The sequence below is a fragment of the Centruroides vittatus genome, unplaced genomic scaffold, assembly GCF_030686945.1.
Source record: "Centruroides vittatus isolate TY-2023 unplaced genomic scaffold, ASM3068694v2 contig_1343, whole genome shotgun sequence".
Classification (NCBI taxonomy): Eukaryota; Metazoa; Arthropoda; class Arachnida; order Scorpiones; family Buthidae; genus Centruroides; species Centruroides vittatus.
The window spans coordinates 149,266-176,506 of NW_027120855.1; the positions used below are offsets into that span (position 1 = coordinate 149,266).

A 27,241-nucleotide genomic window follows, 5' to 3' on the forward strand; every position below is an offset into this window, starting at 1 on the left:
CAACTATGTGACTGCAGGATTGGCACTTCCTTGGCATCTTGTCAGGACTGATTCCACCGTGTCTGCCGGACACGGAAATCTCAATGGCCATTACGTTATTTATCACACAAGCGGTCACGTTCGTAGGCTTCCAGACTCGGAATGGAGGCAGATGGAAACGACCAGAAGAAGTACACTCCACAAATTAACATTTAACAAAAATACTCATTTATTGATATATAATATTTACAAGTTCTATGAGATATTGTTTACAAGTTCATGGTCATTTCAGAAGCTTAGCACAATGGTTAAAAAATATTTTAGATGCTTAGCACAATTGCTAAGGGAAAGGGATATAGAGATAGAGATACACCTAATGCGACCCTGACCAAGAGAGAGAGCTCACAGTAAGTTCACGAGATGATAAATACCTTAAAACACTCGTGAGTCCTAGTCATATCAATGAACAAATCGAGGACAGGTTGGCAACTCAGTTCGAAGGGTAATCCTTTTTTCTCTCGGCTTCTTGAGCGGCGACTAGTGGCAACGGCTAAAACAGCGGTTCAGATCACACACACTTAGGAAAAAGGGTTGATGACGACTGCTCCAGCTTGTTATCACCCCCTCCTTTTTATTAGGGGGCTCCTCTTGAGTTTTTCCCATGACTTTGTTAGAAGATTTAGTACATCAGGGCCAATAATCAAATTTTCAGTCGTTGATTCTGGGTGACACATGCGACGTGTCATCTTCAACAAGGAAATAAGTCCATGGAAAATAGTTTAATTATCTTTGACGATTTTAGCAAAACAACTTTACCAATAAACTAAATCAAACAAAAATTTCTTCACCAAATTTGGCTCTCACAAATATGACAGAAGGACAGCCTGCCTGAAATGCATACTGTTGTCATAATAAACCTGTGTATACCCACTTCTGTGTGATTGCTCTGACAATGTCAATAGTGTGTGATAAGTCTTCCACAGAGCTAAAAAATTGTTGGTACTCATATATTTATACTGTAACATAAGGACAAAAGGCAAATCATCAATCTACATTAAAAATTTTAGATGTAATTATTTAATTTACTTTTCAAAAAAAATTTAATTAGATTCATTTAGAACTTTTCATCTCATAACTCAAATAGAGCCATTAAACAAGCACAAACAAAGTAATTATGTTTAATTACTTAGTAAATATATGTTAGAAAAAAATTTTAAATTTCTTTAGTTTATGTATGAAGCAAAGGTTTTCCACTGTGTCTTTTATCATTAATTTTCTATTTTAGTTCTGAAACTGAATTAAAAACAAATAAAAAATTAAAATTTTAAATTTCCAAATTGAGGTTTCCACAGATGTGTCCAAAGATATGTATCAATTTAAACCAAATTTAATAAATAAACTAAACAATATAAGTTAAGACTGAAATATAATAGATTTTTTAATGAGAGCATTCATTTTTTTAATCGAAACATTTGAAAACTGACAAATTTAACAATTATTAATAAATTGTAATTAAAAATTGATGTTAATAAATAAACTTACCAAAAATATGAGTGATCCATCCAAACCAAGAAGCTGTTCATAAAATACAACAGAGTTTTATTATTAATATTTAAACTTATGGAAAATTCTTACTTATTTAAAATATAACTTACATACTTTTTCCCAAGTCAATTCTTCTGCAGCTCTGTCCCATTCTATAGGATTCCAATTTATGTCATCTAATAATGTAATTATATAATAAAATTATAAACATTTCAAAAATATCAGAATAAATGACACACAAATTTCATTTCTATCTCAATTATTCTATTCATTATTTTACTAATTATCAAAACTTTCATTTATATGTTAAAATGAATTTGAATAAAATACTTTTAATTTTATACATAAATCAATTACTTAAAATAAAAAAATTGGCTTCTGTAATATAATAAAATTACTTCACACAAACCAAATTTTCTAACTTTTCATTTGTAAAATTATTTATTATAATCTAACTTAACATTTTAAAACAAATGTAAATGATTATGAATACATTACTTCACAATTCAAATTGTTTTGTAACAACCAAACACATCTATTAAAACTAAAGCTAAAACTATCTTACAAACACAAAAATTTAAACCTTTCTCTCAGTTTCCAGCATTCACTGTTTAAAAAACAAATGTTTTTGGTCACATTCAGGGCCCTGTTTCAGTTTCAACAGAATCTATATCAAACACCTATAGCAGGTTACACAGTTTCTATATCGAACATCCACCTATAGAAACCTGCTATACACATTCAATATAGAATCTGCTTAACCTGATGCAGGACCCTCAGTGTGGCTGAAAACATTTATTTTTAAACAGTAAATGCTGGAAACTGAGAGAAAGGTATTCCATTTTTCACTGAAATGCTTGCCCTCTGGTGTTTAAAAACAGAACTATTTTTTGTCTGGGTCGTTTCAATCATTCTTGTGTATTGTCAACAGTAAAGATGAATAGAAATAGAAAAAGAAAGTTCCTACGTATAATGTCCTTTTAATCCAAAGAATTTTTCTTGGTAGACGATCTCACAGCATCTTAAAAAGAAGCGAGATCGTCTACCAAAAAAAAATTCTTTGGATTGAAAGGACGTTACACATAGAAATTGAATAAACACCAACCATACTATATTAAGAAAAAGAAAGCTTTCTGTTCCATTAAGTGGGCATAATTAATTAAGTAGTTATATTTCTTTTTTAATTGTACATTTTTTGTAATAGTATTAACTTTTATATTTACTGTTATTTTTAATTCTATTTTATATATTTGAGAATTTCTTTCGTTTAATTTTTCCAAAAACATCATTGTTCAATTTAATCATTCTGTCATTGAATATACAGACTTGAAGATCTCCAATTGCAGACTGAAAACATTAGTTGAAAAAACCTCTTCTGAATTAAATCTTACTAGTATATATTAATAAATTTTGTTTGAAATGTTTAGTTAATCTTTAAAAGATGAAATTGTATAATCTGTATAATTTTATCACTAAAAACATTAACAGGGCTTAAAGCAGTCATGGCAATAAAAAAAAGTGAGAAAAGAGAGTTCACACTGAAAAAAAGCTAAAAAAGCTAATAGTGTTAAAATGAACGAAAACAGGCGTTATTAAAAAAACACACAAACAAACACATATTTTGTATCAATAACAATGCATATGATATTAGATTGATTATTAAGTGGACTGATAAGATTAAATATGAAAATAGTTAGGCTGAGTTTATACTCCAGAAAAGTGACCAGTAAGAGTGCATTAAGCCAGAACAGGCCCGCATTAAGTTTTCATGTGCCCTGTACAGAATTCCCACTGTTACACAGCAAAGCAAATGGAATAGTAACATAACTACCAGAATGTGTTTCCAGATAACATACCAAATTTCAAATGCCATTTATTTCAAAGTACATTTTTTTGATTTCTTCATAAAACAAATGTAATTAAAGAAGAAGAAAAAACAACTTCTGGCAGAATCAGTGGGTTGCATGTTCATTATATAGCAGGGGTGGACAAGCAAAAGTTCAGTGGGAGCCGAAATGTAGGTTTTGCAAAATGCATGGGAGCCGCAGTTCTGTACTTTTTTATTCTGTACTGCAGTTCTGTACCTGGATTTTATTATATAATATAGAACAAGTATTAAATTTTTTTAATAAACATATTTTCACAAAATTGTGGAAATAAAACTGTAAAAATAATAATAAAAAGCAGAAATTAACACTTTCAGCAAGAGCCACATAAAATTCAAAAAGAGCCGTATGCGGCTCTCGGAGTCTCATTTGCCCACGTCTGTTTTATAGCAATACCACTAGTAATTGTGACTCAATCATTTCTTTGGTAATTTTATCAATATTTTTTAAATGATTAAAAATAAAATTACAGCATTCATTACTGGTAATACTAGTCTCCAAATCTATTCCCCTGAATACAATAAAACAATTTGTTAGTCATTCGACCCACAACTGACAGAGAAGAGAGTTTATGAAAACAATGTAATTAAACATTTAGCAGTTTGTTGTCCTTCACAGTGGGGAGCTGGCAGAGTCTATTACTTTCACGGGAGAAAATACACAAAGCTTTCTACTACCCTCAAGTTGAAAAATATACAATCCCATGAAATTTAACAAATCTGACGTTAATAAGCAAATAATGAAATTATTTACAGAGAGTTGATATTTGATAAGTTTAGTTTTCTGCTCTTATAGATCAAATTACAGAAATTATAAATAAAAATCTCATTTTTTAAAAATTAAAATCATGAAATTTCGCTCACAAAAGATCGAGATGGAACGCACACTTTTCATTTTTATAATCGCTTTGTTTTATTAGACACAGATATTATTCCTATATAGATTTATTAATTATAATAAACATACATTATGTATAAAATTACATTAAAATAACACTGTAATTAATGTCTGAAATGAAAAAGTAATTGAATCGAATCTCGCCTCCATATTAATTAACGCGTTGTTATGGGGGGCCTAGTAGAAGCTGTAATTTTCTGGGGAGGGGCACCAGGTTAACTGGGGGGGTGCCCACCCATGCTCGTTCCTGGCTATGCCCATGTTAACGCGCCACAGTAATTAATTGATTACGTTGCATCAAATTAAATAATTTATAAAAATTGAAATAATAAATATGTTTATAAAATAATTGGCTGTATCTGTTCGCAATGATAATGTAAAACACACTGTACTTATAGTTTAGCATTTCCGATATTTAATTTATTTTTGAATTTTAAATTATAAGAAAAACAATTTTTTAAATAAAGTTTTACGCATTTATATCTGCAACTTTAGATAATACAACGATATAAGAATCCATCAAAAAAGTTAATTAAAATCAAGAAAAAGTATAAGTTTCTTTCGAGGTAAGGAAACTTGAACTTGTAAAAAGTCAGGTACGTGATCACATGATGCCCGTCTCCCCACTTTGCGTAACCAAATGGTCGAGGTTGAAATAAAACCCCAGCAGAAGTAAAAACAAACATCGGCACATGTATAGGACAATAAACTCGAACGGGAGCGAAGATGAGACATGACACCATGTAATTTATGCTAATTACCTTCTAATATTAAAATATTAAAATCTTCAATAAACTATAATTAAATTAATTTTTTGACTGAGTTCGACTAGAAGCATATCGAAAAGCTAGATTAAAGTAAAAATAGCGGTTTTTTGACGCTAAATATTTACAAATTAATTTTTTAATTTGGTGCCGGATTGACCGCAGCTGTTCGAATGCGCACGTGCATGAAGAGTTTTATAGTTTGTCGAAATGGAAAATGAAGGACACCGTTAGAACGCAGAAAACCATGGTGCATGCCAAATATATAAGCACCCACTTAAAACCAAACTTTTGTCTTTGTCTAAAGATTGTCTCTACAGAAGTTATTAATATTTAGGATATTAGTTTAAAATCTTGTATTTCCTGGCACGAGATTTGCTCGATCTTTAATTTTACAGAGTGGCTTGAAAGATACAAGCTTTGAAACGAGTGTCCTACAACGTTTTATTTAATAACAACAGTAGAAATCAAATTTATTATCGCTCAACAATTATTTTTTCAGTTTTTCTACGGTAGTCAAAAACGAGTAAATGTCATTGTTTAAGCTAAAGAATAGCAAGCGGTTGGGAAAAAGTTTGCTTAGCAACTTACTTCAGGAAGTATTGGGTTCTATACGATTTTCCGTTGCTAAAACACGAGTTTCTACTGTTAGTATTAAATAAAATCTATTTCTTTCTTTTGTCCACTGCGCTTAAATAAATACAAATGCTAAAAATAATGCTGTATAAAAATCACTCTTAACGCCGAACTAGAAGTGTACTTGACTTAATGCAGCATGATTATATCGAAGCGCTGCAAAGATCGGTATTTCACAAGGATACAAGCAAGGAGAACCCACATGCAAATTCCTACAGAATGTGCAGAGTATCAAGCTTTGGGAAGCTCCTCGTTTTGTTAGTCTATATAAATGTAGTACACTACATGTGTGTACGACAGTGCCTTAACATGTTGCACACAGTCCATAAGGCATACGAGGAAGTGCTGGTTGCTATTTCGCTCCTGAGTGCATTTACGAAAAAAAAAATTTCACATGGGAAGTGAAAAAAGCTAAAAAAGTGAGTTTTTCTCAGAAAAAGCTAAAAAAGAGAGGAGCTATGAAAAAAAGCTAAAAAAGAGAGTCACTTTAAGCCCTGCATTAAGGAGAATTGTAATTGAGAAATAATCAACTAAATTTAAAATTTTATTAAAATGTAACTTAAAATGTAACTTAAAAACTTAACGTTGTAATTAATGGGTCTAATGTTTATAAAATAAATTTACTAATATATTTGTAATAACTCTGTCACTTAGGCAACAGGATGCTTTCCCTTTGTGCTAACAATGATATTACTAATAATAATGACGATGTATATTAATGATGTATATTACTAATACAAAATTAAAAATAATAATTAATTTTTATAAAAAATTAAGAACTTAGGATATTAGACTTCTACAGTAGCTACATTTGCCAACAATTACTACAGTTATATTACTTATTCAAAGGTTTGTGTCCATAAGAAATACATGAAGAAAAATAACCAATGCTGTAAGGTGTGCAGGCCTCAGAAGGAAGTGTTCAATGCCAAGCCTGTACATCGCATGTTTGTGAGATCAAAAGTGTTAAAACATCAAATAATTTTAAACAAAAATTTTCATTACTTCACACAAATTCATAGTAAAAATAAAAAACACTGGTATGTATACAGACTGCCTTTGTTGCTGTAACATTAGCTTAATATTTAATTTTTCTGAGAACTTTGTAAGGAATTTTAAATTCCACTTTTCTGGATATCGAAAATCCCCAGAAAAGTTAATAAAGAGAAATTGCTAAATTTACTAATTTAAAAAAGTTATTTACCTTGGCCACCATTATTTGCATTATTTCCTATATTTTCACCAATTTCCCCATTAGGAACAGCATCTGCCAAACCATCCATTACATTCGGTGCATTATTGTTTTCTGCAGGAACTTGAATTCCTGGTTCATTCTACAAATATTATAACCTACATTTTAATAAATAGCAACATTCTAGAAACTACTAAGAATTACTTATCATTCACAGTTTATGTGAGAAAGTTCTATTGAAAATTAGTATACCATTCAAGTAAACATAACTTAATCTGATCAATGCTTTAAACCAGCGGTTCTTAACCTTTTTAGTTCTTAACCTTTTTTATTTTCATATTCAAGAGGGGGCCAGCACTCCCTTGAATATGAAAATAAGCTCTTGTATCCCCTTAAAAAAATGTGTGTATATTTTTTATCTAAAAAAAAAATTTATTGCATAAACAAATGCCATGTTTATTTACAATATATATTACTATATAACATAAAAAGCAATATTTAAATTTTAATGGCTAAGTTGTTGTTGTTTATTCATAATAATTCTATTAAAACAAGGCTTTTTTTTTGAAAGAGCCATGCATAAGTCATCAGATGCATTTAAGGGATTTCTAGCTTTTGTTTTGATGTGCAAAAGTGCTGAAAATCCCATTTCACAATGGTAGGTGGTGGCAAATGGTAAAAGTGTCTCTAGTGCTGCTTTTGCCAGTTGTGGATAAGCTTCTAACTGTTTACACCAGAACTGTTCTAGGTCTAGTTTTTCAAATTCCATTTCCATACATGCATTAGCTTTTTTTTTTTAATTTTTGAAATTTCTCTCACTTCCCTGGAAATGCTCTCTCGTGCCCGAGGGTGCACGCACCCCAGGTTAAGAACCACTGCTTTAAACTATTCTTTAAGCATTTACTGTATGCAAAAACTGCTTTATTTTCAATGTTAATATAGTAAAATAAAATATAATAAAATTGTGCTGTATAAAAAAAGTTTTGTTAACTAAAAGTGTGATCATCTAATACATCTATCAATAATGTATGTCATTTATTGTCACATAACATAGTTTCTATTCCTAGCAAATGTCATTTTTGTATTTATTTTACTTGTAATAAAATTTCACTGAATAAAAAACTTAATTTTGGCAGGAATAAACTTTATTTTAGGAAATAATTTTAAATGACATTTTTTAAAGTAAAATTTCTCAAAGTGATTTTTTCCCACCAAATAGAAAGCTAATTATTCACTGTATAATGTCAAGTTTTCTGGATTTTATTTTTAATTAAATCTATTTTACCTCAAAGTGTGAAGCTATTTCAATTTTCATTAAAAATATTTTTTACCTTTCAATTTGAATTTTAATTCGGTTGTTAATTTCTCATACCAAGTTTTCTGGTCAAAAAAGCAGATTCTAAAACCTACTTTTCAGTCAGTTATAGTATCTGTGGGTAGCCCAGGAGGTATGACAGAGTCGTAGCTCTTTTGTCGGCAAACAGGTCAGAGGAAACCTGTTTAATGGTCCCAAGGGGTTGGAATTAAATTTGTCAGGTCAAGTGGAGGAGGTGGGAGGGATCGTCGGTAAGGGAATGGCGATATCCAAGTAACTGACACCATTTACCGATGAAACCAGAATTTATTAAACAACAAATGATTAGATACAATAATTAGGTTCCACGATACTATCGACCTTGCCTGTCCCCTATCCCTAACGGAAGGGTCCGAGAGAGAGTTTACATGGATTCATTATCATATCTCTTTGATTCCTTGAACTGAGTGTCTTGGGTTGGGGGAGACTCTTCTGGAATCGTCAGTTGATTGGGTTGGATGGGCCCGGTTCCTTCGAGGATCGCTCAAATCGTCCGTATCGGAGGGTGATTCGAAAGTCGACGTGTCCTTTCTTTCACCCGCACACCGGTACTATCTTCTCCGACACCAGTCCACCTCTCGTCCTTGAGTCCATCCTCTTTATACCTCGAATCACATTATCCCCTTTTGCCAATCATGAATTTTAGCGATTAGTTCCCATGACATATTCAACGAGTTCCCTGGGAAAGGAAATGACTTCGGGGAAGGAAATGTAATCATCCTCCAGTCATAAGATTGGCAAGAATTGTGAAAGAAAGGGAAAATGAAAGGTTTCTTTACATTTTCGTTCGGTCCAGCCCTCACATATCTGTCTTCAACATTCCAAAAATATTCATACTTCAATCACAAATACTTTTGATACTTGTCATGTTACCTTCATCAGGCAAATAAAACAGAAAAGAAATAAGTCAAACTTAAGTGAGGTAAATGCTTTTTTCCCCTCCCATCTTTTTTTTTACAAAAAATGATGATTAGTGTTAAAATTAAAAACAAAATATAATAAACAAACTTGAATAAAATGCAAAATTAATTAATTAAAAAATCAAACATCTATTGCATTTAAATTTCAATAACTGTCATTCCATTTCCATTCTACTCACCGAATGACTATAATGTGACAATTACTAAAATGTACTTTTGATTAGTGTGAGTTTTTAAGTCAATTTTATTGTTAACACTAAAGATGAGTATATCTCATAACAAGCAGTGGTGATATTCAGCGAGTTCGCACAGATTCGCCCGAACCCGTTGTTAAAATTTTCAGTTTTCCGAACCTTGTTAAACACACGGAACATTTCTCAGTGGTTTTGTTTTTTTTAAAAAATATATTAAAATATACGTATTATACTCTGTAATACTACTAAACTAGAGCCTTATACCCTGTTCGCACCGAGCATTTCAATCTAGATTGTGAGCGAGGTCGGGGACTATGTCATGGTGCAATCTCTCTCGACCGTTTCAATCTCGATCGAAACGAGGTTTAATCGCGATCGATTCGAGAGAGTTCTCGAAACTAGATCCAGTCATAAGAGAGATCCCACAATCTCACGTGCGCGAGATAATACAAGATGGCCGTGGAACACGTGTCGGGCTATGGACAGCGAAATAAAAAGGATATTGTATTACGAGAGACGATGACATCTGTCCATTATCGGCAGTGCCATTCGGGGTGAAAAATTTCTCTGCCTAAAAAAATAAAAAAAAAGGTTGACAGCAGTAACATACTATTGTTACCCGGTCTTCGCCCAGGGCTCGTTACATTCCAAATACGTCACAGATTATTAGATATATCGCAAGAAAACATATTGTATTTATTTCTAGCCAAAACTTCCATTTCGTTTGTCGGTGATTATCAGGGAAAAATTTTCTGCTAGCAAACCCTTTGTTAGCTATTTCGAATATCACCACTGATAACAAGTATATTTTGTCCTGGAGCTGTACAGGAACAGGAACCTTTCAATACTGATTTCAATGGGACAGACATAACTTAAAAGAAAAACAACTTCCATTTGTAACATAAATACAGCAGTTTTACCTTAAGAAAGTTTTATAATTTTAAAAAAATGTTCTCATATTTTATATTAAAAAATTACCAATTTGGTAACTTAAAACTCTTTTATGAGTTTAAAAAATATGGTATTTTCAGAAATTATGATATTTTTGGTATAAATTTACTGCAATTTTAATGAATATAGTCATTTATTTCTTCTATAATGTTTACTATATAAACTTTAATTTTCACAAAATTGTAACTAGTCATCTGTTGTATGTCAGAATATTCATAAATTTCTTTATTAATGAAAAATAAAATACAAATTTTTACATTAAAAATTATTTTAATTCAATAATACAATTTCCATCACCATTAATCACCATACTCCAGGTGAATAATTTGATAATTCCATCTTCAAGACTGTTATTGATTTCCCTGATATTTAGAAACATTTTCATACAAAGAATTTTAAAGCAACAGAAACGGACAGTATTTAGAAAATGCAATATCTGTAGAATGTGAAAAATGTTTTAGAAATTTGAATTTAATATACTTCATTTTTATTGCACCATTACTGCAACATATAACCAAGTATTATCTCAAAGACACATTTTCTATTTGCTAAAGATGGTCGTATTGATCCAATAACTTGCTTTAAATTATGCAGAGGCACCATTATCTACGTGATAGCAAAATCTTTTGTAGCAATCGATAGAGTCAAGTGAAAAAAGTAACAAAATGCATAAGACAAATTAGAGTATCAAGGAAAAATATATTAGTATATTTGACAGACACTGTTTATAATATTTGAATACATATACTTTATGTGAGAAACAATTTATCGTTGTGTTATAGAAAATACAATTTATTTATTTTCTAACAATAAACACAAAACTGTTGCTTTCTTAAATGAAAATTGCTCTTAAAATTTATGATTGCTGTAGAAAATTACAAAAACCTAATCTTTTTAAAAATATTCTGTCAAGATTAGAATATATTTCATTTAAACAATCTAAAGATCATCCATATTCGAATCGGAACCAAACCAATATTGGCCATCTTTTTTTGATAATCCCCAGAATAAACTTAATTACTAAAATTGGATAGTTAACATAGTCAGCAGTTTATTGCAAAGAATTACATTAATGTGGCTAATTGTAAAGATTAAAGTGCATTTAACCTCAAGATAAAACCAATCCTAACTATTTGATGTATTTTTTATTTTAAGGTAATAATGTACCAAAAGAGACAAGCAAATTTCTCAACCAACTTAAAATCACTTGAGGTACGTACTTCAAATGACTTCAATAATTGAGCAATTGATTCTTTTTCGTCCAATAAACCCATCACTAATAATTTTTAACTGCAGAATATTTTAAATCTAATTTTTGACAGCTAAATGTAAACTGTTAAACAAAAATCATTATTATTTTTTTAAATACCTGAATGCCCTCCTGTTCTTGTTCCAACCATTCTGGTCCACCTCCATGCATTATTTGTTCTCTTAACCACACTAGGCTGATAAAGGCACAAAGAGTACAAGTCACAACACAACATCCATAAAAACTGTCAGAAAAGATGTTTTCCCTACAGGGTAAAGAATTTAAATTTATTTTTATGCTAATAAATAAGTTTTATATATTGGGTTGTTTGGAAAGTTCGTAGCGATTTTTAAGAGAAATAAAAGAAATTGTTTTAAAACTAAAAATATACTTTTATTCCATTATGTATGCACCGTTGTTTTTAATGACGTGTTGCCATCTATGGGGCAGCTTCATGATACCCTCTTCATAGAACTTTCCAGTTTTTCCCGCGAAAAACTGATCCACGTGGTTTTTGCAAGCTTCCAAAGTATCAAAGTTTTTATCACGAAGGGAATTTTGTAGAGAACGGAACAAATGGTAGTCCGACGGGGCAAGGTCGAGTGAGTATGGGAGGTGGGGTAAAACATCCCGGCCTAGTTCCAATAATTTTTGGCGTGTTCGTAAAGACGTGTGAGGTCTGGCATTATCTTGGTGAAACACAGTGCCTTTTCTATTGGCCAGTTCCGGATGTTTTTCTTTAATTGCCATGTTCAGCTTATCCAATTGGGAACAATACTTATCAGAATAAATTGTTTGATTCTGTGGAAGCAGCTCGTAGTACAGGAATCCTTTCCAATCCCACCAGACAGTGAGCATGACCTTCTTTGGATGAAGACCGGCCTTTGGAGTTTTTAATGGTGATTCATTTTTCTTACCCCATGATCGTTTTCGGCTGATGTTGTTATAAATGATCCACTTTTCATCACCTGTCACTAAACGCTTCAGAAAAGGGTCATTTTCATTTTGTCTTTCAAGAGAATCACAAATGAAGATGTGATCCAGTAAGTTCTTTTCTGTTAAGTAGTGAGGCATCCAAATGTTGTAACGATTCATGTATCCGAGCTTTCTTAGGTGTTGAAATACAGTACTCTTTGATGACTTCACTATATTTGCAATCTCTCGAGTTGTGTAATGAGGGTTTTCATCCAATAATGCTTTGATCTGGTCCTCTTCAATAACAGGAGGTCTTCCTGAGCGGGGAGCGTCTTCAAGGCTGAAATTACCCACTTTAAATTTTGCAAACCACTTTCAAACAGTTGATTTTGCTACAGCACTCTTGCCATAAACATCACATATTTTTTTGCTGTTTCTACACCATTTTTGCCTTTATGATAAAAAAAAAAGAAACAAGTGTTGTTAATGCATGTTATTCACATCCATTTTTGCAATGAGACAAATTAAACAATATTTGAATAATCTTATACAGTTTTTTTTGTAACAGACACATCTCAAGGTCATTTATCGTAATATTCGTTGGTTTGTATAATTTAATCATTTTTGCGTCAATCGGTGTCTCAACTTTCGGCTATCAAAAATCGCTACGAACTTTCCGAACAACCCAATAAAATACCAATTTAATCAGTCAAAATGTCTAATTTCTAAGTGTTACTCATATAAAAAGTAAAGTATTAAATATTAAAAAGTATATCATACAAATCCTATTAAACTTAGATAATTTAAAAACACTAAAACATATATTTCAGTAATTTTTATAATAAGTGCAAATGTTTTTGCCCATGTTGAATGGGCATCATCAGGATAACTAGTTTGTATTAAGTGTCAGATAGAGAGCTGCCCATAGGGACACCCCTACTTTGTAGAAATGTATTGCATTCAAAGGAGAAGAAAGATGAATGGCAAAGTAGATCAGCCAGTTCCAAAATATTATGGTGGTGTTTATCCAAGTCCTAAACATATAAGGGGAGAAAGGAGAAGCAGCACAGTCAATATAGATGGATAAATACAGAGATCGGTAGTCACAAACAGTGAAGTTAGCAACATGTAGCAAGTGTACGCCCTGGACCTTAAGTTCCTCGAAACATTTGAGTAAATCATAGGTGTAAGAGATGGAGTATGGGTAAAAAGGAAGGTGGTCTAAGATGAAATTGTTGACTTTCCTTTCAAGATGTACGGTGGGTGATGAAGACTTATCCACAATAGGCCAAAGTTGTATGCCAAGTTTATGAGCATAAACCCTCATAAATCATAGAGCTCTCCATAGAAAGAACTATTTGGCAAATCTTGACTGAATTTGGGGTTTGTACTGTCCTGAGTGTGCAGTTTTGATTATTGGGGAAAAACTTTACTTCAAAATTCAGCCCTGAAGTAAAATTTGGCAAAACCATTCCCTTAATACACATATTAAGTACATTTACTAACAAATTTTGGGTATAAAAAAAACAAAAAACATTCTTCGCAATCCTTCAATGGATGATTGATTGGTCATGGTGTTTGCTTTGTTGCATCATGCATTACTTGTTAAACTCTTTTAATTGTCAACCATAGTCTACATCTGTAATGAAATCTGTAACTGAAAGAAAATTAACACTTTGTTTCTTAACCCTTCAGATTTATTAGAAAACTTGTACTATGCACATCAATGAAACAGGGATGCCATAATCTGTCCTAGCAACTTAATTTTGAAGTAACAGTTTACTCAAAAATCAAGACCACAAACTTTAGACTACTTTTGGATATAGAACTGACACTCCAAGCTAACTAGTTTGCCGAATATCTAAAGTATACATCACAATTCACCATAATGAAAGAGTATGTGGTTGTCCTATGGTAAGCATTTCAAGAAAAGTTTTTTTTCTGATTAGTCATTCAAAAATATTCATTTTGGATTTAAAAACTAATATTTTTAAAATACTGATATTACGGCACAAATAAAAGAAAAGGTGGACACTAGTGAATAGCTGTAAACTGCAAAAATAATTTGAGTTTTTTCATTTTCAAAATGACAAGGGAGAGAAATTACACATTTGTAATAGTAAACCAGTATATCAGCTATTAGACAAACTTTTTTAAAATAAATAATCACCTAAAGCACCCAGTTGAATCACTAACACCTTTTTTAAAATATTCTAATTAATAAATTTCTACATGTAAGTTAAATTATATTCTTCTCACTCTTTCCAGCAGATAATTTCAGTCTTGCACTAACATTTTTGACTTTCTTGACTATTCATTAGCTCTATATATACATATAAAGCTAATAAGTGGGTTATTTCATACATAAGGGAAGATTTATTAAAATAACTTCTATATCTAAAATAATTGTATGATACATATTACACATTTTGAAGATAAAATGTATCTAAAGTTTTTGAATAATCATTTCAAAAATAATGGTATGCCCAATAATTTTTGACAGGCCAAATCCATCTCTAAGAAAAGCAATAAAAAGAAAAGTACCAAGAAAAATACATATTACTTCCAAAACAGAATAAAATTTGATATGAGTGTTATTTTCAATGATACTTAAGATTAACAGATTTAAAAACAAACTAAAAATGCTAAATAAATTTCTTGTTATCAGAGGGGTGGAATACAATCGTGTCTGACGTTTCCAAATGTACTTAATAAATAAGTAAATTATAATTATTTAAAAAACATGTAATAAATTGATTTTGCATTCAAACTGAGATCTAAATGCTTGTGAAGTATTCCTTTTACAAATCTATTTTTCCTAAAACAGGAAAAAAGGTTCATTTTCTCAACATGTTACGTGTTCCCCCAAATCGAAAAGAAATCGTTACCTTAGAGTTACATATTATAATTATGTCGAGACTAAACTGTATAATTTAACATTGTTACCAAAAGATTGTACAACTTTTAATACAGAATAAATTGCAAAAATACTTTGTTTAAATATAAATAGAAATAAATGTTACAAATAAATTGTTAATCAGTGACTATTTATTAAACGTATAAAGTTTGTAATAGCTATGATTTTCTTTCTGAATAAGCTATGAACAGGAGCAGATGTGGGAATGCACAAGGGTGCAGCTGCACTTTCTTCTGGAGTTTTTCCTACGTAAAGTGTCAAGTAGTAAAAAATTTTATAAGGTACTTTGTTTCCTTCCTGCACCCCATGCGAAGATTTCTGGATCCACTATTGGCTTTTCTTAAAAAAGCATAATTATTTTTTAAACACAAATGCAACAGATAATACTTTAGTAGAGTACACTCCTTAAAACATTGATATATCTCATTTACATTACTGTGTAGAGTTAGTAATAATATCTAACATATTTTATTATGTCTTAAGTTTTATTAAATTTTACCAAAATTATTTTGAAATACAATATCTGCATACTTGTTAATTTAAGTACAGTGGATGATAGGTTAAGGATTACCTCGAAGAACTCGGCTTCTATTGTACTATTTTAGATGCGGTTTTTTGCGGTTTTGACTGCATTTTAGTAGGGTAATTCACGAGAATGCACATTAAAAAGAGAGTTTTGAAATTCCACCCCCAAGGGAAGAGGAGGAGAGAGTTAGTTTTAGTCAGTATAAAGTGTAAATAATAAAGAAGGAAAGTAAATAGTGGCACATATACTATACATTTTGGCAATTAATAAATATTTTAATCATTTCCACTTTTCGGGTAACTCAAAAATAATATATTCAAAATAAACAGATTCGAACAAATATTTGAATTCATTCCAAATCCGAGAAATTCGAAATATTGAATTCAAAATATAATGTTCCAGGCAAGTTTTTTAAATTTTAAAAGTTAAAATTAATCATTTTATTCAAGTAAGATTATCATCAAGTAAGTTAATTCTCCACTATAATAAAAAATTTTCTGATTTTTTTTTATTTAATAGGTTACTTCATTTTTTATATTTTGGTTACTTAAATAAAAAATCTTTTTAAATACTAACAATTTATTCAGATAAAATTCAATAATAATTAATAAATCAACAAATTCCTAAATAATCGGGCTAATATATGGCTATAATTAAATAATAAATAGAAATAAATTTGGTATAGAGGTAGGCGTTAGACACCATCTCTTATCTAAATTAATAATTATAATAATTTAATAAATAATTTAGAACATTCTGGAAGAAATTATATCGAAATTTAAGTATGTCTGGAAGCGCCGACCGGCTTGGGGTCCGGGTGGCGCTATTGGCAGCGCACCACACGGCAAGCGGAGGCTGCGGGTTCAAGCCCCGCCCCGACTCAGTTATTTTCTTCCGAAATGTTCTAAATTATTTATTAAATTATTAAAAATTATTATAATTATTAATTTAGATAAGAGATGGCACCTAACACCTACCTTTATACCAAATTCATTTCTATTTATTAATTAATTATAGCCATATATTAGCCCAATTATTTAGGCATTTGTTGATTTATTAATATATCAATCGGGCTTTGAGATGTATTATATCAATAATAATTTTAATCATTTTTTTTTATTAGATATCCGATAAATATCAATAGGATAGTGAAAATGAAATTTCTCATAAATTTGACTCTAATCTTATAAAATAATCGAGATGGGATGATGATGATAATATTAAGTGCAGAGCCCAAACAGTTATGAGTTGAAAATTGAAATTTAGTACACAGTTAGAGTACATCATGAAAATGTACACAAAGAAGGGACTTTCTGAAATTTCCCCCGTGGAGAACAGAGAGGGGGTAAGGATTACCCTGAATTCGGATTTTACCATACTATTTTAAATGCAGTTTTTTCCGGGAAATCAAACATGTTTTTAGACCCATCTAAAAATTCTCTAATTAGTCTCGGAAGAGGGTAAACCTAATTCTTGCACCCGGTAAAAACAGGTAAGATTGGCTATAATCAAATAATCATAATTTCTGCTATCGTTAGTTTTTGTCCATGCAACACCGGGCTCATCTGCTAGTTAATGTCTAATTGTCATTAACAAATTATTTGTAAAAAATATAAAACTTTATGAATTTCTAAAACTTTAATAAAATTACATGTAAATTAGTATTGTATACATATTACTAATTTATATACAATGTTATATATCACAAAATGCTCATATAGCTCAGATTAAGTAAAACAAATTTTCTGTTGACTGTAGTTGTCGTAGAAGAGTAGCTTTACACAGATTGCAAAATCTGATAGCCACTTAAATCTTTTCCATCTCATACATCACATCCTCAGACACTGAGACAACAACATTAAAATAGATTTCCAATGGGTCCTGGATCGTGCGGGGGTTCTCGGCAACAAGACTGCTGACCATCTTGCCAAACAAGCTGCAAATCTTCAGTCACTAGTACAGCAGAACCTCGCATAATGAGTGTTTTGCATAATGAGCAAAATAAATTGTAAAAAAATGACTCACTTAACAAGCAAATTTTTGCATAATGAGTGGCTAGGATAGGGGAAGTCCCGGATTGTGTGCATGCTCTATCTAGCACTCGTTCGGCTAGCATCTTAGTGTCGCTTGTGATCACACATTTTTCCAAACTTTTTCCAACACATATTACATATAAACATCAACAACCATAGCCTGTTATATAATAAACACATCAAACAATATGCCAAATTCTTGGGCTACATAAAGGCTATAATTGAATATTAGAAACATATTATCTGTGATTTTTTCTGTTTTCTGCAAATTGAATTTGCATTTCAGGTTGGTTCATTCTGCGCTAGAAGAAAAGATAATGATTCACGCTCCTTAACAATGTTTATTGTATAATTTTCTTTGAATAAACATTATACATAAAATATTTGAACATATTTTTTGGCGTGGAACGCATTATCATATTTTACATTAATTTCTATGAAAAAAATTGTTTCGCTTAAGGAATATTTTGCATTACAAGTAAGACTCTGGAACGAATTATACTTATTAAGCGAGGTTCCACTGTACTTTCAGTTACATTCCTACCTTGTATATCAACAATCATGTCAAGAAACAAATCTTCATTCTCTGGCAAGACAGCTGGGACCGTGACACCACTGGTAAGCTCACCTACACTTTCATCACCAAGGTTGACACTACTGTGACTATTTGCTATTTTTACCATAGTTACATCCTCACTCAGCTACTTACAGGATACAACAACTTTAAGCAATACTTGCATAGATTTAACCTTGAGGACAATCTACAATGCGATTGTGGTATTCAGGAGAACCAAACACTACTTCACTTAGTTTTTCACTGCAATAGGTACAATCACATTAGAGATAGTTTAATGAGAGCTGCTATTCTTGAAGGGTACAACTGGCCTTGCAACTTGCACAAACTCATTCATTCATGTACAATGTTCCATCATCTACTCGCATTCATATCCTTTAGTAGGACTTTTGAGAGTACTCACTCCAGGAGCACGAATGGCAATTAGTTCGGAAAAGGATCACACGATCCAATTGAAATATAAATGGAGATAGCACATGGTTTATGATAAACAGACATGCATATGTCCAATCCTTCATTTGCGATATCTATGTCCAAGAAGTGGACCCTGGTGGGGCTGTGTTGTTCCACATCAAGAAACAGCCCGTATGGATTGTTGTTCAACACGTCAACAAACTCCATTATATTCAGTGTTGTCCTCCAGAAAAAAATCCTTTTCCATACAAAATAGCAGCATTCAGGCCTTGGTTAGAAGAGAGTTTATGCATTCTTCCACTCCACAAGCACTAGTGCAAGAATTAAAAAGTATAGAAGGAACAGCCAGGGTGCATGGTTATAACAACCTTAAAATTGATTATGTGAACGCCACAGTCATATGCAAGAAGCATCCACCAGTTCGACCAAAGTACCAAGATATAAACAAGAAGAGGATAAGGAGAAGATTCCCCTCACGTTTCACCCCCATTTAAAATAATTGTACACCACAATTGCCAAGAGTCATACAGTCAATATTGCCTACAGGAGATGCTCGTCCATATTAACAATTAAATATTAGTTTATTGGAAACTTTCACGTTAACAAAGCAAAGAGTACGTGAAGCTCCATACACAAGGTGATGTCTGTCACAGTGGACTCTAACCATGGTTAATAGATAATCTAGTAACCATGCTCTAACTGTCCCCATTTCAGGAGAGATAGGGTAACTTTAGGATTGCAACAACTTTAAGGCACTAAGCCCAAAGTAAGCTAACCAAATCACTAAGTAAAGCTTTTTCTGTGATAATGTTTGTTTTCTGATTTATTATCATGGTGAAGTTGCTTCATCAAAAACTTCCTGTACTTGTCTATATAATGTATACTTTATTCACATGTTGAGGCTTACTGTCAAATCTGGTTCTAGTATCTAGTACAGTGTTTCTCAATGGGGGCGATATTGCCCTGATGTGGGTGATTTTCCATGTTAGGGGATGATTAGTAACAATTTATATTTTGAAGGGCAAAAAACAATTTTTAGAGCAATATAGTAGAACATTATATTAAAAATAATTAAATATTTTATTTGTTATATCATACAATAATTAAACAAATAATATTAGTTACTAGTCTATTCAATGCAATACGAATTTGAGGGCCGGGGCTAACTCTCAACAAAATTTTTTTTGAAGTGAAGGGGGCGATACTACGTAACGGATTTATTGAAGAAGGCGACAATTCGTTAGAGGTTGAGAAACACTGATCTGGTATATGAAATGATACTCTAATAAAACATCCAAAGTTTCCTTCCTTTGGATGTTTTCTTAGCGTATCATTTCATATCTTTTTCATATCATTCTGCTTTTGTTCCAAAGAAAAGCAACATTGTAAACAATCATCAAGAAACAAGAGAAAAAAAAATCATCTCAACCACTCTATATTAGAGGTGAATTTCTTGACTCTTTGTTGTAAAGCATCCAAATAATTGACAGGTGCAGGTTGGCATTCCGTGCTCATAATATATTCATTCAACTTCTCGTTGAAAGTATCCTGTTTCAGAAATACCACACCTTTCGACTTATCTGCCCTCATAAGCACAACGTTATGTCGCGATTCCTTCATGATACGGTCGAATTGCCTCACATCTAAATTAACATTCTTTTCTTGTGTTGTGCAGAATCTGGTTTTCCAACGAATATAATCTTGATCGGTGTTATTCATGCCTTTAATGACCACTTTGGCACGTATTTTCTATATTAGAGGAAAATTCCTCTCAAGTGAAAAAATTGACTTAGAAGACACACACCAGTAACAGGCTCAGTGGTATGTTCGTTTACTTTACTCCGGGTAGTATCACTGTTGTTTGAAATTGACTCCTTTGGATCAAAAACTGCTTTGGAGTTTAAATGACAGATTTAGATGTTTTTGCTGAGCTTTACTTTCCAACTTGGTTTTATCAATTTTTAATGAAATTTCAAGTATTTTGCAGTCAACAATAACTTCATAATAGAACTGTTTTCATTATAATTCTACATTCACCTAGCAGTCACATGATAGCTTATTGTAGGTCATGTCATGTGGTAACTGACTGACCAATAATATGTTAAAATTTAAAAACTGCACCATTATTTTATAAACACTCAATACCTTTAAATAAAGCCTTCAAATAGGCAAACGGAAGGTGGTCATCACTTAAAAGAACTATTAAACATATGCAGACCCTGGACTGTTCAGTAGCTTGGTGTTGCTATTCTCTCTCACTGTAAATCTATGTGACAAAATGCTGACGGCCTAAGTCCAAAAGGATCCAACAAATTTATTCAAAATTTAGGAAATCCATTATACTTATTGTGGCCACTATATACAATATTTTAAATTTCATCCAAATTGGTTCATTGGTCGTGGAGATATTGAGGAACAAAGCTGGCACTTTAATATTAAACATGCAGCAGAGCTTTACTATACAGCATTACCATACACTATATCAAACTGCCATAGCTTTAGACTAGTCTGTAAACATCTATGCTCTATACTGGTTTATTTTGTGCATCTGTCAACAAAAATATAATGAGAAAATGGAAAGTCTATCATTGCATGGATTGAAATGTGTGTAAAGTATGGTTTCTATTATCTTTACTTAAGGAGAAATTAGCAAGTCTTTTTAATAAACAGGAACAGATAAAACAGACAATGATGATGAATTATTACAAAATTGAAGATAGCCATTGATAGTTTTATCAATTTTTTACATGAAAGCATTTTTATAGCTTAAAGATTACTTACTAGAGAGTATTTCTGGTGTAGTTTTACTGAACTTACATACATAGCCTATATAAAGTAGAAATGTATCATATTACTCCTGCTTTTACTGTTGTTAGTATTATTTTAGGTATATTATGCATTAATTGGTATGATTTAGCAAAATTAATTTTGATTCATTCTGGAAATGTTCAAAATTTTTTCATATAAATTAATGATAATTGGTTTTTCACTTCATGCCAGTTCTGCTTACAGAAGGTTTTATGAAAACAAAATGCTCTGCTTTCAGATAGTTGGAAGACCTATGTTAATATAGAAAATTTTCATTCTTTTAAAATAACAAATAAATTGCCTAAGTGTAAGTTAAGAATGAGTCAAAAACTATGTATATGTTAGTTCTATATATAAATGGAATCAATTAAAACAGAAATACTGTAATCAGGAAAACATAGGGAAATTTAAAAAATGCAAACAAAATGCTTATGATACTGTTTATTTTAATACTTTATTGTAATAAATTTGGTTTCACTGTATTTTGTAATGAAGTTTGAGCTCAATTTTAGTATGTTTTTTGGTTGAACTTTTTCACGTTTGTATTGTGGAAGAACAGATGTGAAAAGCATATGCTATTCGCTCATCTGATGTTTCAATTACTAAATTCAAATTCATTCTGTGTATAAAAAACAATAAATTTTCTTTCATCCATTACCATATAGTAACACCTCAATGTGAACTTTATCATCATCTAACTAAAAGCATCAATCTTTTACACCTACTAATTTTGTAAAAATACTGGACATCTGACAGTAACAACTCTGGACTACAACAAACATACAGAAAAGTCTATAAATGTATGCTGTTTTAACACTGAAAAACTCATTCTTTATCCTCAAACTTCTAATACTGCCGAGTCCACATAAGTCGACACCCCAAGGAAAAGTGGAAATGTGTCGGGATATCTGATATGACGACTAAAACAAAGTTGAAAAAACCACAAAAACTACAATTACGAAAATACAGTAGTGTTTTATACAGTACATGCAATGTATCTCTCTGACCATCCATCACTGGCACTAAAGTTGGTATCTACTCCAAGTACATCCCTCAGCAATTTCTATCACTTTTTGTTTCAGTATTGGCCCTGAAACAGAAAGATTCGATGAAATTTGCTTTAGCCAATGTACCAGAGCATCTTCGACATCTTTGTACGGTGACTTCCTCTGTGTTTTCGAGACAGCCATGGCAAAGACCCAAGAAACAGTTTCTTAATTTCCTCTTTTTTCTTCAAAATTCCCACCAAGACTCAGCTGTAGCTTGATCTGGAATCATCAGTGTTGTGGTCGATTCCAAAATTAAAAGTGTTGTTAGAAGATTGATATTTTTTTGTCAAAGACAGATATTTCAGCGGTCATAAAGGAAATGACTAAAAAAAATTTGAAAACCTTTTTCATACACAGAATGCAGAACTGGGTTCAATGTCTAAAAAACAAATGCATCACTCTAATAGTGATTATGTTGGAAATCAAATATGTATAACTTAAATAAATGAGTTTTACCACTTTTTAAAACTGGTTACATTATTTATACCTTTTGAAATTAATAAAACTAGAGATCTGATTTATCAATCGACTCTGATATTCAAAAACATAGTAGAATTTCTACACTGGAGTAATGTAAAATGCACATACCTATAAGCCTTTTACTAGTGTGCATCTCCAAACAAAATATACCACAAAGTTACAAACATTTTCGAACCGTCACAGTTCTTCTTCGGGCAACTTGAACTTCCTAATCAAATGCACTTCAATTCAAAGTTGTTATGAAATATAATAGGAAACATCATTCCGTGCAAATTGATGACGTCAATACGAATTTGTGCACTATACTTGCTGTGTGCTATCGTAGAGTTTTATCCAGGAGGGCCTGCCAGGCCGTCGATAGAGTGATTTCCTCCTTGTAGTTAATACAATTACCCTCCTTAACGGTATTTAAGCATATATAGATCGCCTCAAGCCATCTGAGGTGGTCCATGCAGTGGATGGTGTGTAACTCTGATATTCAAAGTTCTTGAATTTTATGTAAAATCTATAAAAACCAGGGCTTTGGAGCAACCATTTTTTTGAGTTGCTCTGCTCCAGCTCCACTCTGGCATCAAAGTATTTGCTCCAGCTCCACTCCGTGCTCTGCTCCATGTTCCGGTTAAAATATTTTCACAGGAATTACATTAATTTTTTCTTTTATATATAAGTACATATAAAAAATACCTTGTTTATTTACAACTAATTTATTTATTATTAAAAAAATTAACATACAACCTAAAATTTATTCGTTGATTTTAATAAATAAAATGGCAGACAGCAAATCGTCCTTCACTGACTGCCTATTATCAGTTCAAATTAATCTTAATCCGGAAAATAGACGCTTAACCCTTGCTTAAGAAGTTGGCATTCTCGCATGCTTTTCTGATGTGCTTTGGATAATGGTCAATGGCCTCGAATACATTCACCTTTAATCTCCCCACATCGTCTATTGCATTACAGTCTTTCTCAATATGTTTATCTATTTCGTTGTCATCTTTATTATGTATAGTGGAAATTCGATGACTGTTTTCTCTTCTACCCAATTCTTTTTCAAAATCAGAGTCTTCCGAATCTATATTATATTACAGGTTGGCTGTGATGGCTCGACAATTGCCGGCTTTTCAGCCAAATCAATTATTATTAGCCTTTTGATTCGCTGTTGGATGTCTGAAAGACCTTCTCTCACTTTTAGTTTTTCTGCTTCACTTAATAAGTTTCTATAGCTAGAATCAACACACACTCCAGCAAGAAAATGTGTGTTTTGAATAAGCTTTTCTTTCCGCTTTTTCATGAAAACAGAATTCCTAATGCAACATATCCTCCAAATTCTTCCATATATTTTTCTAGTTTACACCATTCTTTAATAAACATTCTCAGAGTAAGATTGGCAACTCGAAGGGCAATTGTCGAAATATTTGCGTTTTCTAAAACAGCTCTGATATCTTTTACTTCGTCCCATTCTGCTTTGCTAAGTTCCAGGTCTTTTGTCCAGGAAGCAGCTGCCTGGTCACAGTAGTCTTTGGAAAAAAAATGATGATCAAGCATGGCATATGTAAAACCTTATCTTGTTACTGTATCGAGGAATTGAGTTTTACCATACATTTTCGGCAAAACATTACGAATTGTTGGCGTTCGTAATTTTACCACCTGTCAAATTTTCCCTAATATTTTTATTATTTGTTCATTCTTTAATCCATTCCAAATGGTCAGTTGAAGAGTGTGAATCCCACACCTCATTAGCTGAATTTTCATATTATCATTACACCATTAGGAAAGGATCTTTAATCCACTGTTGCAAAATGTATACATTCATTTCTTTGATGTCTTCAGTTTTTCATCATCTTTATCCTGGGAAATATTTTCATGATCACCAAGTTTATTTACTACGTAAACTGCATTATTACAATCACAACAAACTACTTCCAACAACCTTTACTCTGCAGTTAAATTATTTCTTTAATCTAACGTTTTCGGTTAGCTTTACTAACCCTCTTCAGGATCGACAAAAAACCGTTATTTCAAAAAATGCTTTCGAAAAAATCTTTACAATTTAGAATGCTTTTAAACTTTCCGGCTGCGCAATCTCAGATCATTCTCTCACAGCTGCATATCAACCGCTCTCCAAGCTGATGGGATTCGATACGATTCTTTAAAATTAATGCTTTGCTCTTTTTCGGTGTACTTGCAAATACACCATGCCTCCGTATATTTAAGCTGCCTTATATTTGCCACTTTCTGTATAATTTTCGCATCGTCCCATTTGATAGACACCTCGTCCGGATCCGCTGTCGCATAGTTCGCTAACGCCATAACCGGTTGCCTGCATCTTACATTTCTTTTATGTTCCTCTATCCTTACCGCCAGCGATCTCTTTGTGGACCCTATATAATACAGCTCCGTATTCCGCCTTTTATCCTGCACAGGTATTCTGTAAACCCCTGGAACTTTCATTCTGTCTATGGGCGCTTTGTCATTTCGTAGCAACTGAAATACAGTATGGTTCCTCCTGTATGCTATTTTCTTATTCTTCGCTACTCCTATTCTTCTATATATGTTGCTTAATTGAGCTCTATACTCCATTATGGTAAATTCTTCTTTTTCTCCCTTTTCTTTACGCTTGTTATTACCTTTCTCTATTGTCACGCATTGTAGCAGGATGCAAGACACAAGAAAGGAGATAGATTACATCAAGAAGATAGCAGAAGGAGTAGGAATAAAGAGTAGCAAAATAAAAAGGTTGGTGCAAGAAATAGAGAAAGGTAATAATGAGCGTAAAGAAAAGGGAGAAAAAGAAGAATTTACCGTAATGGAGTATAGAGCTCAATTAAGCAACATATATAGAAGAATAGGAGTAGCGAAGAATAAGAAAATAGCATACAGGAGGAACCATACTGTATTTCAGTTGCTACGAAATGACAAAGCGCTCATAGACAAAATGAAAGTTCCAGGGGTTTACAGAATACCTATGCAGGATAAAAGGCGGAATACGGAGCTGTATTATATAGGGTCCACAAAGAGATCGCTGGCGGTAAGGATAGAGGAACATAAAAGAAATGTAAGATGCAGGCAACCGGTTATGGCGTTAGCGAACTATGCGACAGCGGATCCGGACGAGGTGTCTATCAAATGGGACGATGAGAAAATTATACAGAAAGTGGCAAATATAAGGCAGCTTAAATATACGGAGGCATGGTGTATTTGCAAGTACACCGAAAAAGAGCAAAGCATTAATTTTAAAGAATCGTATCGAATCCCATCTGCTTGGAGAGCAGTTGATATGCAGCTGTGAGAGAATGATCTGAGATTGCGCAGCCGGAAAGTTTAAAAGCATTCTAAATTGTATAGATTTTTTCGAAAGCATTTTTTGAAATAACGGTTTTTTGTCGATCCCGAAGAGGGTTAGTAAAGCTAACCGAAAACGTTAGATTAAAGAAATAATTTAACTGCAGAGTGAAGGTTGTTGGAAGTAGTTTGTTGCCAAGTTTATTTACAGCACATATCACGTTTGCTGCATTATCTACACAAATACTTAGTACTTGTTTAACAAGTTTGCCACATGTTAAATAATATCAGTGTTGTAAACTTAATAATGCAAAATAACTTTAATTTAATTTAATATTTAATGGTTTGTTAAATTGTCATTGAAAATTTAAATTTAAGAAATAAATATTAGTGCTGCTCCTAGTGGTGAATTTCTGTACTAATGACTAAAGCAACTTTCATTCTAAACAAAACAGAACTATGTCAGAGGATTTCAAACATGGACTTAACTCAATTTTTAAATTTTATGACTTAAGCCACTTCCATTTTCACCGGCTCAAATATTAAAAAATATGCATATCGGAGCAGCGGAGAACTACAAATTTCTGCGCTCCGGCTCTGCTCCTGCTCCAAATAAAAATCCTTTGCTCCACCTTCTCCATGCTCCAGCTCCAGCTCCGCTCCAAAGCCCTGATAA

General features: G+C 32.1%; 1 protein-coding gene across 1 annotated transcript in view; it reads right to left on the reverse strand.

The window, feature by feature from the left end:
* Window positions 1–27,241, reverse strand: part of LOC136990837 (E3 ubiquitin-protein ligase MARCHF6) — a 199,383-nt gene that overhangs the window by 122,816 nt on the left and 49,326 nt on the right. The window contains exons 6-9 of the mRNA XM_067289284.1: window positions 11,688–11,832; window positions 6,912–7,041; window positions 1,639–1,700; window positions 1,522–1,554 (exon numbers count right to left, since the gene is read on the reverse strand). Of these exons, the coding sequence (XP_067145385.1) occupies window positions 1,522–1,554; window positions 1,639–1,700; window positions 6,912–7,041; window positions 11,688–11,832 (370 nt within the window). The remainder of the gene's footprint in view (window positions 1–1,521; window positions 1,555–1,638; window positions 1,701–6,911; window positions 7,042–11,687; window positions 11,833–27,241) is intronic.